The sequence below is a fragment of the Dasypus novemcinctus genome, chromosome 19 (assembly GCF_030445035.2).
Source record: "Dasypus novemcinctus isolate mDasNov1 chromosome 19, mDasNov1.1.hap2, whole genome shotgun sequence".
Classification (NCBI taxonomy): Eukaryota; Metazoa; Chordata; class Mammalia; order Cingulata; family Dasypodidae; genus Dasypus; species Dasypus novemcinctus.
In genome coordinates, this window is record NC_080691.1 from 81,091,543 (window position 1) to 81,109,779 (window position 18,237).

An 18,237-nucleotide genomic window follows, 5' to 3' on the forward strand; every position below is an offset into this window, starting at 1 on the left:
CCGAGCGAGGCGCCCCCCGCGGGCCCACTCACCTCCGCAGGAGCCGGGCCTTGAGGGCGGCGCGCGAGGCGCTCCAGCTGCTGAGCTCGGGGCTGCTGAGGGCGGTGGGCCGCGTGTGGTCGAGCGCCGTCAGGTCCTTGCCCTGCTTCCACAGCTCGTAGCGCTCGGGCTGCAGGATGCGCACGAAGACGTCCATGGAGATCTTCACCATGTCCTTGCGGCAGGTGCACTGCGGAAGGGACGGGCCCGCTGAGCCGGGGCGCTGTGGCCCCGCGCCCCCACCCCGGCCCCCCGATGACGGAGACAGGACGGGGAGACCCCTTTTTCCCCAGAAGAAGTGATGCTGCTGCACGGACCTCCCGAGGCGCACGCCTCCCCCTGCCCCCCACACTGCGAAGCCCCGTCTCCCCAGAAGAGGCGCAACCCCCCCGCCAGGTGCTGGAGGAAGCAAGGGCCGAGCCCTCCGCTGAGGGCGCCCGGGCACAGGGCCTGGGACCCGCCCGCGGGCAGGGGTCTGCGTGCTGGCCGGCGGGGTCCATCCAGACGAGGCCGCCTCAGCCCGGGCGCCCGCCCCGAGCAGACGCTGGCGAGCGCGCAGTCATCCCGGCTCCTCCGAGAAGGAGCGGGGCGAGGAGGTTGTGCGGCCCAAACAGCAGAGAGGAGCCCCAGGGGACCCCTAGAGGACGCGGTCCCAGGGACGCCCTCCTCCCAAGGCTCTGCCTCTCGGGGTTTGGCTTTGGGGGGCGAAGCAGAGGCTGCTGGGGCTCTGGCGGCCCTCAGCCTGGAGCGCCGGGCAGGGGCGGGCACGCCTGGTCTCGGGTGGACCTCGGGACGCCGTCCTTGCAGGAGGCCCCTTGTTTAGGCGCTTCGAGGAGGGCCAACGCCTGCGGGTCAGCTAGACCCACATCCGCCTGCCGCTCCTGGCTGCCCTGAGCTGCCCTCCTCCCTGGATCACTGTTCGGGTGTTCTCCCTGCGTGTCGCGAGGACGAGCAGAACGCTGTGAAGTGCTGGGCCCGAGAACAGAGGGAAGGTTCTGGAAGCCAGGCCCCAGGCCTAGACGCCACCATCTCCGCACAGCCTTGACGTCCCACCAGGTCAAGGAGCCTGCGGGCTGGGAGCAGGACCAGCAGCCTCGGTCCCTCGACACCTGCTGGGTCAAAATGCCCACATGGTGGGGAGGGCCGGCAGGCTGCCCTGAAGGGGACAGCCACTGGGGCCGGCTGCGCGGGCCACGTGGTCCCTGCTGCTGACGGGCGGGCCGGGCCAGTGACGTGCTGCTCACCAACGCGGGCGGCCACCGCCTCGGCTCTGGAGGAGGTCGGCCCCCATCAGGGGTGACGGCGTAGAGCTTGGGGACCTCAGGGCGCCACGTCCCATGTGCCCACTGCAGCCCCGAGCACAGGCCTGGCCGACAGCCCGACAGCCGCCCACGGGGCACGGGGGGCCGCCTACCCCTCCCGGGCCCACCCCGCGCCTCCGCGGCCCCTCCGCTCCTGTCAGGTCAGGGCTCGGAGAGCGTGCACGCGACCATCCTGCGCTCACTGCCGCTTCTCATGGGGACGAGGGGGTGACAAGGGCACTTGGCGGCGACAGGCCCTCCCCGACGCCCCTCGGTGGAGACGCTGAGCCACTCAAGACCCCAGATCGCGGCTGCCAGCAGTAGGGGCGGTGGGGACCGGAGGGGAGACTGAGGCCTGTGGGATTCCCTGCAGCTCCAGGGCCCCCGCCCCAGCGTGCACCCCGTGCCCCCAGAGCCACCACCCCGCCCCTTCTGCTGGGTTTCGGAGCGCGCACGCCGGGATGGAGGGAGGATTTACGGCCAGGCGATTCCCACAAACTCAATTCGCCTAAGGAGAGCCGTGCGGATGCGCTGGCGGCGTCGCCTGGCTGCAGAGCAGCGGCGGCACAGATGGCGCCCGCGGCCTCCCCGGCGTCGCCACCCGCAGCGGCTTAGGGGAGTTGGGCCGAGCGGCTCTCCAATTGCTTGTCCTTAAGTAATTAGACAAGCACCCGCGCACACCTGCACGCACCCAGGAGGCTTGTGCGGACGGGCGCGCCTGGCCACGTCCCCTCGCCCGTGGGAACCGCCCACCGGGGCGCGCCTGGCCACGTCCCCTCGCCCGCGGGAACCGCCCACGGGACGAGGCTGCCACCCCCTTCGCCCCCACACCCCCTCCCCAGCCCACACCCGCTGGCTGCCGGGCAGGGGTGCCCGCGGCGGGGGCTCCTGTCTGTTGCGGTGGGTTTTACTTGTCTCGTGGGGCACAGGGATTTGGGGAGAGCAAGCACCCAAGAGGCGAGCAAGGCCCCGGGGCCAAGCGGGTCACTTTAGCAGCCAAGCCAGGCTCACCACCCCCGCCGGGGAGGACGTCGCAAAGCAGCGGCCAGGCCTGGTCTCTCTTAGAAGCGCCCCCCTCCCCCCGGCCCCATGCTCAGAGGCGCCTGCCTTCCCCCCACCCTCCTTCCTTCTCCACTGTCCTCCCTACACCTGGCCTCCCCCAGCGGGAAAACGAAACGAGGCCAGCACAAGACTGCACTCTGATTTCATTAGCCAGGCCCCGCAGCCCCCGAACCTTCTGGGACCCGTGTTTCCGCAGGCAGAGGCTGCAGCACCCGAAGCCAACAGCTCCTGCTGCTCCAGCTCCTCTCCCCACCTCGGCCCACCCCAGCACTCTCCACAGAGGCAGCGCTCTCCAAGGGCAGCGTGGCCGTGTCATTAGTTTCTGATGGAGGAATCAGGCACACACCGGGGAGAAGGTCTCAGTGGCCTCCTGCAGGCCCAAGTACGCCCCAGGGCCCTGTGTACCAGCGCTGGAGTGGGATGCGCTCAGCTGCCAGGACCCCGCTGGGCCCTTCCCGTGCTGCAGGGCTCAGGGCGCAGCGGGGTGACAGGGCCAGAGCCCGTGCAGGAGGCCTCCGGCTCGACTCTGCTCCAGCCAGCCGGGGCATGGCAGCGGGCTTCTTGAGACCAGGGAGTGCGCGGGATGCCAAGGGGCAGGGGGAGGAGCGGGATGTGGGGGGAGGGCAGGGGGAGAAGCAGGGGGAGTGCGGAGTGTGGGGGGGGCAGGGGGAGGAGCCGGGGAGAGCGGGGCGTGGGGGGCAGGGGGAGGAGCGGGGGAGTGCGGGGCGTGGGGGAGCGTGGGGGGCAGGGGGAGGAGTGGGGGAGTGCGGGGTGTGGGGGGGCAGAGGGAGGAGCGGGGGAGTGCGGGGCATGGGGGGCAGGGGGAGGAGCGGGGGAGTGCGGGGCGTGGGGGGGCAGGGGGAGGAGCGGGGGAGTGTGGGGTGTGGGGGAGCAGGGGGAGGAGCGGGGGAGTGCGGGGAGTGGGGGGGCAGGGGGAGGAACGGGGTGAGCGGCCCACAAGCTGCGGGCGCAGGGTCCCGCCCGGGCTGCCTGCCCCCGGGGTCGGCCTCCTGTGCACCGTGGGCTCTGCCCAGCCCCCACTGGCCCTCCCCTCTAAGACTGGGGGCTGGCACTGGGGTCTTGTGTCCGGGTGACGCTGGCCTGGGGGCCAAGGGAAGACCTGGCCGAGGCGCAGGGCAGGGGTCGCCTCTTGGGCCCCACCCTCACGCTCGGTAGAAGCCGCCTCTGCGCCAGCCCGTCCAGGGGTACCGCACCCGGTGCCAGTAGCACTACCTGGCACCTGAGAGCCGAGAGAAGTCGCCACTCCCGCCCGTGCCAGCGCCCCCAGAGGAAGAAGTGGGGGTCCAGAGATCTGGGGCCGGGGCCTCGGCCTGGCTGTGGCTTCTGGAACGAGCAAACACCCACTGTCAGGTGGAGAGAAGGTTCCAGAAGAACCGTGCAGCTGAAAGCGGCAGGGGGCTCCTTTCGGCCAACGTGCTCCTCTGCCCCCCCTTCACTGAGCTACCCGAGGAGGGAAGGATTCAGATGGACTCGGGCCTGCTCTGGGACCGGGGGGACGCCCCCGCCCCCCAAAGCGCCTCTCACCACACGTCGACACTCAGGGCCTGCCCGAATCAACGGCGAAGCTGCAGGGCACAGCACGCTGCGGGAAAGATTTGGTTTTGAGGATCGTTTAAACGACAGAAACGTGCTCATGAGGTGTCAGAGTTCTGAGGCGCACAGTGGCACGCACAGCCAGGTCCCAATCAGGAGGCCGAATCCTGAGGAGACCAGGAAACGGGCCCAAGGGGCAGCGCGGCGCTTCCCGTCGTGGAACTCAGGCCTCCGCGCGGCTCCTCTCCTCTCCTCTCCTCAACCTCCCTGTCGGTCAAGGGTGTCGTTCAAGGCGGGGCCAGCCAGGTAGGGCCCAGGGCCAAATCCCCGTTGCAGCGCGTGTCGACTTTTCTTGGGACGCAGCCGAGCCCAGGCATTTAGCAGAGGCCCCGGCTGCTTTCGCGATGCAACGCGCTGCGCAGCTGTGAGAGGGATGGCCTGTGAGAGGGATGGCCGGCAGAGCTGGAAGTACCACTCCCTGGTCCTTTATGGGAACCGCCTGCCGACTGCGGCCGGGAGCCTCGGGTGGTTTCTACTGTGCACACCAGTGGTCGGAGGAGCTCGGGGCGCCCCTTCCACGCTCCGCAGCAAGTGCAGGCCCGCCGCATAGACTCGCGGCGCTCTCCAGTCTCCCCCAGCTCGGCGGCCTGCCCCTGACCTGCCCCCGCGGGCCCCTGGCAAGGTTGGTTCCCGCTGCGCTGCCCCCAAGCCCACGCCTCCACGCACGCTGGCTGCCGCTGCCCTAGACTTCTCTCCAGGGGACCCAGCAGCCCACCAAGGGAAGAGGAGGCGCCGAGCCCCAAAGCGGCACCTGGGCCGTGGGCGAGGCCCTGGAGGCGCACTGAGCTCCTCCGTCCTGAGAGGCGCTGGCGCTGGGCCGTCGCTTTCTCCCGGAATTGTCCGGACGTGCTCCAGCCCACGGCGAGCGCACCTCCTGAGCAGCTCCGGGCAGCTTCGAGTGACGGAAGCGACGGGCCCCAAGAGAGCCCGTTGCACCACAGAGCACTGTGTGAAGAAGCCTCAGGAGCCCCTGAACTGCCTGGCCCAGAGCTGAAGGCCTGTTCTAGGGTCTTTAATTTCCCAAGCTTTTGGACGCTTGAAAAAAAAGGACTGCTCTTAGGTTCGAGCCTGTGACGACAGCCATAAAAACCCCGCGCGAGGCGGTTCTGGAGTCGGAGCTCACGGGCCGCCGCCCTCAGTTCCTGGCGCCCCTGCGACCGGGGAGGGAGAGCCAGCACGCAGCAAGGCAGAGGGCGGCCGCAGGGGGCCGCGCACCCCCGGACTGCCGGGAAGCAGCAGTGGCCATGCAAGCACCTACTGCGCGCTCCTCTTCCAGTTCCTCCCACGGCTGTCCCGGTGCCAGCCTGGCCGTGCCCTGCCGTGTGGCTGGAGCAGATGCCCCAGCTTCTCAGGCCCAGCTGGGTGGCCAAAGACACTGGCCCCCACGTCACCCATCTGGTGACTGCCGGAAGCTTCTGGACCAGGTGGGCGTCCTGGCGGAGGGTCTTGGCCCCCACGTCCCAGTCGTCCCCCAGTGGCAGAGCCTCCTAGGGAGCAGGTCCGGGGGATCCCAGCCTGTGCACCCCAATCTACCAAGGCCCTGTCCCACAACAAGTCCGGGCGGCCTCCCCTCAGGGACCAGGCCAGAGTGGTGGCTGGAGCGTGGCCAAGCTCGCCGGGCGCAGGCCCTCCCGCCCCGCTCTGGTCGCATGGTGGCCTCGTGCAGGGCACCTGTGGCTGGCCGGAGGACGCGGTCCCGTTACAGGCCTCAAAAAGGCCCAGGGGTCACAAGGTCGCCGAGGGCACGACCAGAGGCTCCCCGTGCCACGAGGCCCCTGCTGCCTCACGGTGACCGGTGACAAGGCGTGCAGCTGGCAGAGGGTCTCAGGCCGGACCCCACCTCCGCCTCCCGCTCGCCTCCATCCCTCGGGGCCCGGACGCCGAGCCGCACAGCGGGAGGACTGACTGCTCCACCAGCCCGCGGCCACAGTGACGCGGGGAGGTCGGCCTTCCTCCGGCCGCACGGGGCAGGACCCCGCAGAGAGCAGCTGACCTCCTCACCCAAGCCCAGGACCAGGGCGTCGCTGGAGCAGCTGTGGGTGGTTGCCGCTGCCCGCCCCGAGCCAGCAGCCACGGGCCCGGGCCCTGCTGGCAGAGGGCACACCCGCGGCTCTGGGAGGGGCAGGCTGGCCGCCCCCGGGCCACACGGGCCACGGGAAGAGGTGAAGGGCCTCCTGGCACTGCGTGAAGAGAGCTGCTCGGACGGAGGCAGGGTCCGCGGCCACCCGCCCCCGCCCCCGCCCCGCCCCGCCCCACCCCTCATCGTGGCAACCTCCATCTCCACCTGCTGAGCCCCTGGAGCCTGCGGGCCTCGCCGCCCCCGGCCCTGCTGAGCCCCTGGAGCCTGCGGGCCTCGCCGCCCCCGGCCCTGCTGAGCCCCTGGAGCCTGCGGGCCTCGCCGCCCCCGGCCCTGCTGAGCCCCTGGAGCCTGCGGGCCTCGCCGCCCCCGGCCCTGCTGAGCCCCTGGAGCCTGCGGGCCTCGCCGCCCCCGGCCCTGCGCCAACCACAGCCCCTGCTGCCGCGCCGCGAAAGCTCAGCAAGCCCGACGCTCTAGGCTCCCAGACCCGCACTGGCCCCGCCGCTGCCGACGGCGGAGGGCTGGACACACGCCTCTTCTCCTCAAACCCCCTAAAATCCCAGGAGAGGGGCAGGGACGAGGGGGTGGGAAAGGAGACGCTGGCCACGCGGCGCTGGGACGGGCAAGCAGCAGAGGCGGGGGCGGAGCTCAGGCCCCCCAAGGAAGCCACGTCCCCAGGCTGGCGCAGCACGGCTGCCCACGGCCTCGGCCGGCGTGCACCTGCCTGGACCCCCGCGGCCACTGGGCTGGACACGCTCTGTGGAGGACACACTGAGGTCCCCAGCCCCGCCCTGGTGGCCGCCTGCCATGCACCTCCCCATCCAATAAAGTCGGGGGGCATTTTCTGGAGAGGCTAAGCAAAGGCGTGTCAGGATGGCAGATGCCAGGCACAGCAGGGAGGTGGGCCAACCTAGAACGGCGGTGGAAGGAGCCGGAAGATCTTCCCTGCACAGTCAGGCTGGCCTGAGAGATGTCCCTGCCACAGGGACTCCACCCCGAGGCCACCGCGAAGGCCCAGCCCTGCGTCTGCACCTGCCCACCTGCCCTCGTCCCCCAGCCCCGTCGTCCCCCATCTTAACCATTTCACTACTGCCCAGGGTCGGAGGCCTAGGGCACAGCCTCTACTGTGAGGCATGGAAGGCGAAGTAAACTGGAAAACATGCCTGGAAAGAAACAGAGCCCAGAGCAGACGTTCTCCAAAATACCTTAAAACTACCACTGACAGCCTCAAAGATGAGAGAAGCTATCAAACCACGAGGCAAAGGCTATTCAAGATGAACGCCAGGGCAGCGGCGGTGGCTCAAGCAGCTGAGCACCTACCTCCCACGCAGGAGGCCCTGGTGCCTCGTGAAAAAACAAGCAAAACCACCAAGAAAACCAACTCAGGGAAGCCGGCGTGGCTCAGGGTTGAGTGCCTGCCTCCCATGGACATGGCCCTGGGATCAATCCCCCATACCTTAAAAGAAAAAAAATCCAGAGAACAAAAGAGACAAATGAAAACAAAAAGAAAAACCCTTAATGTACGGAACAAAAGTTGCAGAACTCTCCCAGAGAAGAGGCCACAAGAAAAACAAAAATGGGAAAGACAAAGCCCTTGGAGCGCAGGTCTGAGAGCCAGCCCCTGACCGGAAGGAGTTCAGGTGGAGAGCGAGCCCGAGGGAAAGCCAATGACAGCGCCCCACGCCAAGTGCAGCAGAGGGGACCTCAGGACACTCTGGGCTCAGCGCTCAGGAAGCTTCCGGAAGGGAGCGGAAGCGGTCACACAGCAAGGCTCAGGAGGCGGCAGAGTGCCTGGCGCTGCGCCAACACGGCGGGTATAGGCACCCGGCAGGCAAGCCCCCAGCCCGAGCTCTGCGGGAGCCCGGTCCCCACGTCGCCTTCACACCCAGCGGCAAGTGCGGCGGCGCTGTCCTGCTCCTCGATGCCGTCGCTCGGTCTTTGCCGTGCTTTACTTGTTTTTCTTAACTTCTGCCTTTTTCCTTTCCCTAATTATTTTTTCTCTCAAACTTCTGCAGAAACAACACGAAACCCCCCTTTCCGAGGGTATTTTCCCACATGAAAAGTCTCAGGAAACCGACTGCCTCTGTCCCTGCTCAAAAGCCCCTGGAAGCTGTGTCCTTCTGAACGGAGGTCCCCGCAGCGTCTGGAGAGGAAGGAAGCACGTGAGTGCTGCGCGGTCCCTGTGTCGCCCGCCCCGCCGCCGTCGGTGCTGTCCCCGGGCCCGGGCGCTCCTCGGCATGCCTGCCGACCGTCAGGAACGCATCAACCCACATGCTCAGGGAGCCAGCCCCGCACGCCTCGCGTCGTGCCTGCACAGGCGGAGGCGAGGCGGTGGCGAGGCGGAGGCGAGGCAGCGTGCTCGGCGCTTAGAGAGCAAGCCCTAGAGGCAGAGCAGCCTTCCCCGCCCTCCATGTTACCTGAAAGGCAAAAGGCGGCAGAACGGTTTCCGTGTTCGAATCCCCAAACCCATTGCTCCGTGGAATTATTCTTTAAGAGAATGCCACACAAGGTGATTGAAATACAAAACGGCGCACTCCTGTAAAGCGTCATGAAAATAAAGACACGCCGAGCGCCAGGCCTGGCTGACACAGCTCCGTGCAGGAGGCAGGCTCTCCCTGTGCCAAGCCGCGCCCGCCACCGGGGCTCCCTCCGCGCCCGCCCCTGCTCCGAGGGCTCAGACCTGAGGCCTCGGCGCCGTCCTCCCCGAGGACGCGGGATTTCAGACGCTGCCTCCTGGGGCCTAGTGGGGCCCGCGGCTCCAGGCCGCCCTGCCCCGCTCCTCTGGGAGCTCAGGGGGGACTCATACGCCAGAGTCGTCTAGAGCCTGAAGACCTCCAGCTGACACCCAAGCCTCCAAAGGACCAGCACCTCAAGACTCCGGGGTACCCCGGGAGCGCAGGGGGCAGGAGGCGCCCTTGCCGCTCAGCCACCACCTCCTGCGTGGAGCGCCCCGAGGCAAGCTCAGGGACGGAGCCGGAGGCTTCTGGGAGCAGCAGCACCGACGACGAGGAGTCAAGGGAAGGCAGCACACGCGCCCCCATGGGCCCGGCCCCCGGCGGCCAAGGGGGCTGCCTCCACAGAGCCGCCCCACGCAGGGCGGCAGGACAAACAGACGCCTTCTGCTTTTCCACAAGCGGCCATTTCACACCTGCCGTTCCCACAGCACGCACTTTAGAAGGGCCCTGGACATCAGAACCGAGGGCACCGCCGCGGCCTTTTTCACGACCATATCGTGTTCCCGGGCGCCATGGGGGCAGCCGATCTGTCACTCCATCCAGGGGAGTCTCAGGACGTCAAAACCCAGGCAGCCTACTGTGCTGCTCCGCGGGCCGCGTTCCGCCCCCGCCCCCGCCCCTCGCTGGCCAGCGGGCCAGCACCTCGGGGCTGCCGAGCGCCCACGGCTGCCCCCTTCGCGGGACCTGCTCCCCATGGGTCACTCACCGCACACGCGCCGCCAGGGCTCACGCGCTAAGGCACAGGTTCGACTGGAAAGCCTCATACCGCCGTCCCTGCCAGGGCTTCTGCTCAGCTGCTTCAGCTGCCAGAGCCACCGGAGCAACCGAGACACGGCACCTAACCGCGACGGGCATCGTGGAACACACGGCGCCCACGTCACCACCGGTCACTCGAGGTACACAGCGTCACAGGTAAGGGAGGCGCCACGTAGGCGTCCAGGTCTACCCCTGGGCCCCGAACAGAGAGGATGCAGCCAAGCCTCCTTGTGGCGACGGGGCTGGGGGCTATGCCACCAGTCAGGGTGGGGGTGGGCTCGGGGTGGTGACCCACTGTGCCGAGCCCCAGGGGGCGAGCGTTTCCGCAGGCGTCCAGTGCTGCCCCAAGAGCTCCCGCGGAGCAGGTGCTGCAGCAGCCCCGGTGCAACCGGGCAGGGCGGCCGGACTTGTGGGGAGCTGGGGGCTCCCGCTTCCGCCCCCGCTGCCTGCCGGTGCCTGGGGCTCCTCGCAGGCTGGGGCCGCTGTGGGAGGCTGATGCCCAAGGCCTGCGCGCACACCAGCGCCCTTCGGGTCTGCACCTGCCAGGGGAGGCCCCGACCGTGGAGGTAGGTCCCCAGGCCGGAGGCTGAGCCGCGTGCCCGTGCCACATGCCCCCCGGCTCCGCCACAGGGCCCTCGCCCTCTGGGTCCCAACGGCTGGCCCCCAGGGAAAGGGGGCAGCGGTTGGAGCGGGGTGTCGTGACGACCATACGCACATGAAATGAGAGGAGCGCCCGCCCTGCTATAATCCTGCCTGGAGCTGCGCGGCCCCGGCGCCTTGTGAGTTCGGGATGCCTCCGGCGGGCTGCTCAGAGCCCTGCGGCCTGTTTTGTGATTGAACCCGCACCGAGCTGCCCCCAGGGCCCTGCTCATCCTGAGAAGGACCACGTGGGAGAGAAGAGCACACCGGCCACCCCAAAGGGAAGATCACCACGTGCATCTCATGAGACCAACCCAACAGCGAGTGGCCGCGGGAACCCGCCCTGGCTCCCGGTGAAGCAGCAGCGCAGACCCCACCTGGTGTCAGGGGCTGAGGGCGGAACGCTGAGGACAGCCAGCGCCGAGCAGGACTAAGGGGCCTTTCCAGGGGCCAGTGGCAGCTCGCGTGCAGGCTCACGAGGTGGGGGGCAGGGGTCCCCTCAACAGGGGCGAAGCTGGGGACGGGCTGGGCCACCCCGCCCTCACCGCGCCCTGCCGAGGCCCAGGCCCCGCCTCCCCTCCCAGTGGCCCCACCGCGACCGCCCCCACTCCTGAACCCCCACTGTCCCAGATGCTCCCCAGGCCTCCTGGTGGCCTGGACTGATGGGACTGCACGCCCTGCGGCAACGTTCTGCTGCGCTGTCCCAGGCGGTGCCCGCGTGGCCGTAGTGGGCACGTGAAACGTGGCCGGGCAGCTGCGGAGCGCAAGTCTCCAGCTGACTTGGCGTCACGGCCTCGCGTTTCGCCGCCACGTGCGGCCGGCAGCCCCGTCTGCCCAGCAGTCTCTAGGTGCTGCGTCTCCGTGGTGCCGGCGCTGGCCCCTCGCCCTTCTCTGCTCAGTGAGTGGCGCGCCCATCCTCCACGCCCTGCACCCCCGCACCACCCTGCCGTGAGCCCCGCACGGGGGCTCAGCCTCTTCCTCCCCAACGTCCAAACCAGGCCGCGTCTCCCGGAGGGCCCTGCCCCACGCTGCCACCGCCCACTCTCCCACAGCCAGAGGGACGGCGCCACCTCCTGGCTCGCAGGCCCAGCCAGCGGCAGCCTCGCTCCCCTGCTGGCAGGTCGCCCTGCTCGGCCTGCGCGGGCGCCGCCCTCTGTCCCACCTGCCCTGCCTGCCCGCAGCTCGCCCTGGGGGTCTCCTGCATGGGCCCGACCTCCTTCCTCCAGCCCCTCCGGCCCCCAAGTGGAGAAGCCTCCTGGCTTGTCCCCGCCCCTCCTGGCCTCGCCGGCCTCCCGCCAGTGACACTGGCCCCAGAGCCACCGCCGGCGGGCGCGGTCTGGACGGGCCCCAGCAGCGCCCAACACCCGAGCACACCCGAGCACCTGGCAGAGGCCGCACCCGCCAGGGCTGGCGGCGGGGGGCCCAGGGGAGCGGGGGAGGACGAGCGGCCCCCCGCGTCCGCGTCATCACCAGCACTGCGGCGAGAGGCGATAAGGAACCAGTTCATTAGGAAGCCCGCTGGAAACCCTGCGCAGCGCCTTCATAAACGAACAATTAGGCAGAGGCTTCCCGGGGCTCCCGGGGCTCCCGCGGCCCTGGGCCCCGGCGCCTTCCCAGCAGCACCAGCTGCTCCCCGCTGCTCGCCCGCCGCGGGGGCTGGGCAAGGTCGAGGGCGTCTGACGGCCGGCGCGGCTCTGCTCCCTGCTTTTTACAGACAAGTAAGTTCTGGAGAATCAAGTCAGGCAACGTGACGCGAATCGTTTCAGAGCGGGTGATTCCGTGGCATTTCATACATTCGCGTCTTCTCCGTCTAGTTCCTGAACGTTCCCGTTACCCCCCAGAGAAAACCCCGTGCCCGTGGGCAGGTGCCCCCAGCCCCCCAGCACCGCTGCCCTGCCCCTGCCTGCACCGTCCCTCCTGGACGTCTCCTGCCGACGGGCCACACCCTGCACGTCCCCTGGTGCGGCTCCTTCCCCGGGCAAGGGGCCCCGAGGCCCGCACAGGGCGGCGGCACCACAGTGCCGCCACGCCGCCCCAGGTGGAGGACGCAGCTCCGGCTCACTCCGCCCCGCCGCACGCTCGGGCTGCCCGCCCCCCAGCTGCAGAGACGAGGCTGCTCTGCACGCCGGCGCACACGTGGCTGCTCGACTCGCAGGCCGGCAGGAGGCCGTGACGCGCGGGCAGCCTCACCCCAGCCTCTCTGGTGACTGCCCCCCGATGCCCAGGACGCCCCACCTCAGAGAACGACGCGGGCCCGACGGCACGGCGCTGAGGGAAGAACCCTTCCCAGGCCACTGCTCCGGAGAGCGGAGCTGGAACACCACGGGAGCCCCGGGCAGAACCCACCCCCGAGCCCCCGTGCCATCACCTGTAAATCACCCCGAGCTCACGTGGGGAGGGGCCCCAAGCCGTTCACCAGGGACAGACTGACAGGAGCATCCGGGAGATGGAGCCGAGGGGCAGCATTCCACCCGGCACCCTCCTGCAAACACGGCCCCCAGCCCCGCAGCGCCGTGAACCGGGGGTCAGTGAGGCCCTCGGGTGCGGCAGGCGGGCCCGCAGCCCCAGCCGGGGTCGTCGAGCAGCTCTCCCGGCCCCCTCTGCGGCCTCCCCTCAGGCTTCTGGGTGATCACCCAGAGCAGGCGGCGTCAGGAGGCAGCAGGAGGACGCGCGGTTGGCGGCGGCAGAGGCGGCTCGGTTTCACAGTCATTACGAGCTCAGCGTACACCAGGCCGGGGGCGGGGGGCCCACTCAGGAGCGGGGAGTGGGGTGCCAAGTGGGCCAGCTCCAAAGCGGGCGTCTCGGGGAGCCCAAGCCGCGCTACCCGCCTCCCAGGCGGCGAGAAGAAAACTGGGCAGCAGCCCTCCCGAGGGACAGCTGGCGGCGCGGAGCTGGGCGCCCCAGGCCCTGGGCCGGTCCAGCAGCCTCTCGAGAGCTCGTGCTGTTTAATGCACCAGCAACACTTGTGCCCGGCAGGGGGTTCAGGGAAGCCGTGCTTCTGCACGCGCCGAGGAGACCCCTCGTGGGCCGGGGAGGCTGGCTTCACCTGGCACACCAGGCGGGGGCCCGGGCTCAGGCGACCGACTCGGCCGCCGTCTGGCCTAATTCAAACAGGCCTAACAAGGCGGGCGCGTGCTCAGTTTATTTTTCCCAAGTGAAGCAGGGCCTGAGCTCCCCGTTGGTGATGCCATGCAAGGCCGGCCCGTGCCAGCCTGATCCCTGGCCCCAGCAAGCTCCGGAGGAGCAGGCAGAGGGGCTCTTCAGACCCCCGGGAAAAGGCTGAGGGGAAGGGAGGTCGCGGGCGTACTGAGCCCGGCTCTCCTACCGACGTGACCTGTGCAAGGTCGGCTGACCTCTCTCCATTTCCACCTTGGTCCTCGCCAGGTCTGTGAAGGGCAGAGTCATTCGCGAAGGCTGAGAGCGAAAACGTTGCCACCAAGGCAACATCACGATTTGAGAAAAGGGTCTGCTCGAAGAAAAAGCAAACCAGCACACGAGACAAACGCAGGAGTCTTTCTGTACACCAGTAATGAACAACCTGACAAGGACAGCGAGAGACCAATTCTACTCACAAGAGCAACTAAAGAATTAAAACCTAGGAATAAATCCAGCACGGAGGTGAAAGACGTGTACACTGACAAGTACCCCGCGTTGCTGAAAGAAATTAAAGACCTCAGCAAACAGAAAGACATGCCGTGCTCGCGGACTTGGAAGACTCGTTATTGTTAATGCGTCAGCTACAACACTGCCTGAAGCCAGAGCTACAAATCCCATGCAATTCCTATCCCAATTCCAGCAGCCTGTTTTGCAGAAATGGAAAAGCTGATCTGCAAATTCACATGTAACGGCAAGGGGCCCCGGAGAGCCAGAAGAATCTCGAGAAAGAACAAAGCTGGAGGACTCACGTGCCTGGTTCCGAATCTAACGAAGCCGCGGTGATTAAATAGTGTGGTCCCGGCATGCGGACAGACTCAGAGACCCGTGAGGCAGAACCGAGGTCCAGAAGGAGACCCGCACGTCCAGAGCCACAGACGTGCAATGGGGAAAGAAGAGTCTCCGCAAACACATGGGGCTGGGCCCACGGGAAATCCACATGCAGAAGATACAGTGCGACCCCAACCTCTCATCACACACAAATTAATTCAAACTGGATCAACCACCTAAAGAGAAGAGCCAATCCTATCGCCAGGAAGATGCGTGGGGCGAGAATGAACTCAAACACCTTTAGGGGATAGAAATGTGTCCTTGTTGCCACAGGTATGTTTTCTTGATAGACGAAGGCCCACACAGATGCTAAAACAACATTAAACTTCCATGCTAGTTAAATCTTACTATTTTCTCAGATAAAATATCAAAAATCTCCAGAATATGTATTAAAGGAAACAGGCCAATAAGCGAAGCCCTTGATCTTAATGCTCGTACTCATGAACCTTATTCCCGTGAAAATGAAATTTAGCCTAATTATAATGAAGGCCTAAGAGTTACCTCCTGAAAACCTCCTTGTTAATCCAAGGTGGCCTCTCTCTAAGTCACACTCAGCGTATAAGCTCACTGCCTTCCCCCTAGGATGCGGCATGACGCCCGGGGATCGGCCTCCCTGGCACTAAGGGATGATTACCAAGGATTAAGTGGCAATCCTTCTGGAAAGAGAACTTGACAGTTTTTATGGCTAAGAGATTTCAAAGTGAGTTGGGAGGTCATTCCAGAAGTTATACTTGTGCAGGTTTCAGGCAGATATCACAAACTGCGACAGAAAACAAAACCTCAAACAAAAGGCCTCCTGAGGGCCCCAGGGACCCCCAGGCACCACAGGCAAGCCACACGCCCCGTGAAATCAAAACCCCTTCAGCGAGCCCTATCTGCAAATACATGAAAATCTACTTCTCCAATACAACGCAGTTACAGTCGTTTACAATTTCCCTAATCATGATTCTCCTTTTATTTGAACCTACAGTTCTCAACATACCCATCACATGCACCTGTCAGAGCCTTAACTATGCTGCGGCTGATAAGCCGATCAAGCCCTGAACCCAGCAGAGCAGCGGTCAGCTCCCACTCTCCAGATCTCCAGGCTGTCACTGGACAGCCAATGAAACAAGCCCCATTCCCCAAACGAGGAACACCTTCAGCTGTAAGCCAAACAGCTCCTTCCATCTGCCCCATTACATCCAGTCCCTCCCAGCCTGAAGCAGGCAGGGCAGACATCATCCCAAATCCCTCAAGACTGAGGAATGAACAAATGGAAGGGAGGCGTGTAACCAGAGACCAAAGTGATGTGATGTTGTTGTAGTTGTCGCCTTGTGTTAATGGAGTAACTTGTAGCATGGATCTAATGACAGTGGATCCAGGTCCAGAGGGGAGGGGGAAGGATGACCAGTGGGACAGAGGGCAGTCAGGGCAGCCTGCTCTGTAAGATACTGCAACGACGGATACATGGTATTACACATTTATCAAAGCCTATAAAACTGCACAGCATGATGCGTAAACCATAATATAAACTACAGACTTTGGTTAGCAGCAATGCTTCAATATTGGTTTATCAACTGTAACAAATACACTACATTAGTGTAAGATTTAATAAGAGGAGAACTGGGTGTGTATGTGGGGGGGGTTATATGGGAACTCCATATACTGTGGCTATAATTTCTTTGTATATTTAAAATTTCTCTAAGAATAAAATTTACTATTATTAAAAAATAATGCATGGAAGCAGATTTGGCTCAACTGATAAAAAGTGTCCGCCTACCACATGGGAGGTCCAAGTTGAAACCCAGGGCCTCCTGACCTGTGTGGTGAGCTGGCCCATGCGCAGTGCTGATGTGCACAAGGAGTGCCGTGCCACACAGGGGTGTCCCCCATGTAGGGGACCCCATGCGCAAGGAGTAAGAAGAGCCACCCCCACATGAAAAAAGCACAGCCCACCCAGGAGTGGTGCTGCACACATGGAGAGCTGATGCAGCAAGATGACACAACACAAAAGAGACATGGATTCCCGGTGCTGCTGACAAGAATGCAAGCGGACAAAGAGGAACACACAGAGAATGGACACAGAGAGCAGACAACTAGGAGGGAAGGGGAGAGAAATACATAAAAAATAAATAAAATTTAAATTTAAAACATACTATGATTAAAAGGCTATCAGAAGGTTTTGTAAGCAGTCTGTTTAATGCTGAACAAAAGTTTATAGAAGTGGAAACTGTGACTCAAAAATTACAAGCATTCTCACGTTCAAATCTATGACTGGGTTAGGAGACCATTTAATAATATTTTAAGGGAAGCGGACTTGGCCCAGTGGATGGGGTGTCCATCTACCACATGGGAGGTCCGTGGTTCAAACCCCGGGCCTCCTTGACCCGTGTGGAGCTGGCCCATGCGCAGTGCTGACGCGCGCAACGAGAGCCGTGCCACGCAGGGGTGTCCCCTGCGTAGGGGAGCCCCACACGCAGGGAGTGCACCCTGTGGGGAGAGCCGCCGAGCGCAAAGGAGGGTGCAGCCTGCCCAGGAGTGGCACAGCGCATGCGGAGCCTTGACGTAGCAAGATGATGCAACAGAGAGAAACACGGATTCCCGTGCCGCTGACAACAACAGAAGCGGACAGAAAGAGCATGCAGCAAATGGACTCAGAGAGCAGACAACTGGGGTAAGGGGGTGGGGCGGGAAGGAGAGAGAAATAAATAAATCTTTAAAAAATAATAATAAAATAATATTTTAATTATGTAAGGCCCCCCCGGCTCCCCTAAAGATGCATATAAATAGCAGAAATGTAAAAATTACCTCGAAGAATTAAAAAGCCACATTACTCCAAAAACAAAAAACAAGAGCTAACTAACACTATCAAACTATCACAAGGAAACACAGAGAAACGTCTTCAGAACCTTGCAGTAGGTAATTAGATTTTAGATTTTATGGCTAAAGCACAAGCAACAAAAGAAAAAAAGAAGATACAATGACTTCATAAAAATTTAAAACTTTTGGGCATCAAAGGACATTATCAAGAAAGTAAAGAACCCAGAGAATGGGAGAAAATATTTGGACACCATGTAACAGACAAAGGTTTACTGTGCGGGATATATAAAGAACTGCTGCTGCTCAACAACTAAAGGACAAGCAAGCAATTTAAAAATGGGCCAAGGACTCGGAACAGGTCTCCAGAGAAGATACTCAAATGGCTGATAAGTAGATGTAAAGATGCTCAAAGTCATTACCCATTTGAGAAATGCAAATCAGAACTAAAGTGAGATACGGCTTCACACCCACGAGATGGCTAGTAAACACTGAGAAGAACAAGTGTTGGCGAGGACACGGGAAACAGGAAACCCTGCACACTGTAGTAGCAATGGAAAACAGCGTGGCCGCTGAGGAAAGCAGCTTGCAAGCGCCTCAGAAACATAAACAGAATTACCATGTGACCCGGCAATCCCACTCCTAGATGCAGACTGAAAGAACGAAAGCAGGGGCTGGGGCAGAAGTTTGCACTGACGTGGCCTGCAGCCTGACACAGGAGCCGATGAAGGGTGGAATGGCGCGTGGTCTGTCCAGGCGGCGAAGGCCATCCAGCTGTAGAAAGGTCAGGAGCCGGCCCTGGATGCCCCCTGAAGACGTTACATACATGCCAAAGGCAAGAACCCAGACATGAGAGGGCACGATTTCCCGTCTACGACAGTCTCAGAAGCAAACTCATCAGGGCAGAGAGGAGAAGCGTGGTTCCGGGGTGTGGGGGGGCAGATGGCTTCTGCTAAACGAGCGTGCATGCTGGTTTGGGATGATGAAGAGTCTAGAAACAGATGGTAGGTAAAGTTTCTGCTTAACATCAGAGAATAGCCTGCTAAAAATGGTTGAAACGATTGTTAGCTCAGATGTGTTTTGCCACAGTTAAAAAGACGTTGTTTCTAAAAAGCAGCCACCCTGCCCTGACCGCAGCCACGTGGCCGTGGGGGGCACACCACGTCTCGCCTGGGCCCCGACCCGAGAGGTCTCACAGCCCGGGGTGTGGGTACCACCCACCTTGCGTGAT

At 63.8% G+C, this 18,237-nt stretch overlaps 1 protein-coding gene across 3 annotated transcripts in view; it reads right to left on the reverse strand.

The window, feature by feature from the left end:
- Positions 1–18,237, reverse strand: part of KDM4B (lysine demethylase 4B) — a 141,350-nt gene that overhangs the window by 29,594 nt on the left and 93,519 nt on the right. For all 3 annotated transcript variants that reach the window (XM_071210002.1, XM_058282033.1, XM_058282032.1), the window contains one exon: positions 33–229. In XM_071210002.1, the coding sequence (XP_071066103.1) occupies positions 33–229 (197 nt within the window). The remainder of the gene's footprint in view (positions 1–32; positions 230–18,237) is intronic.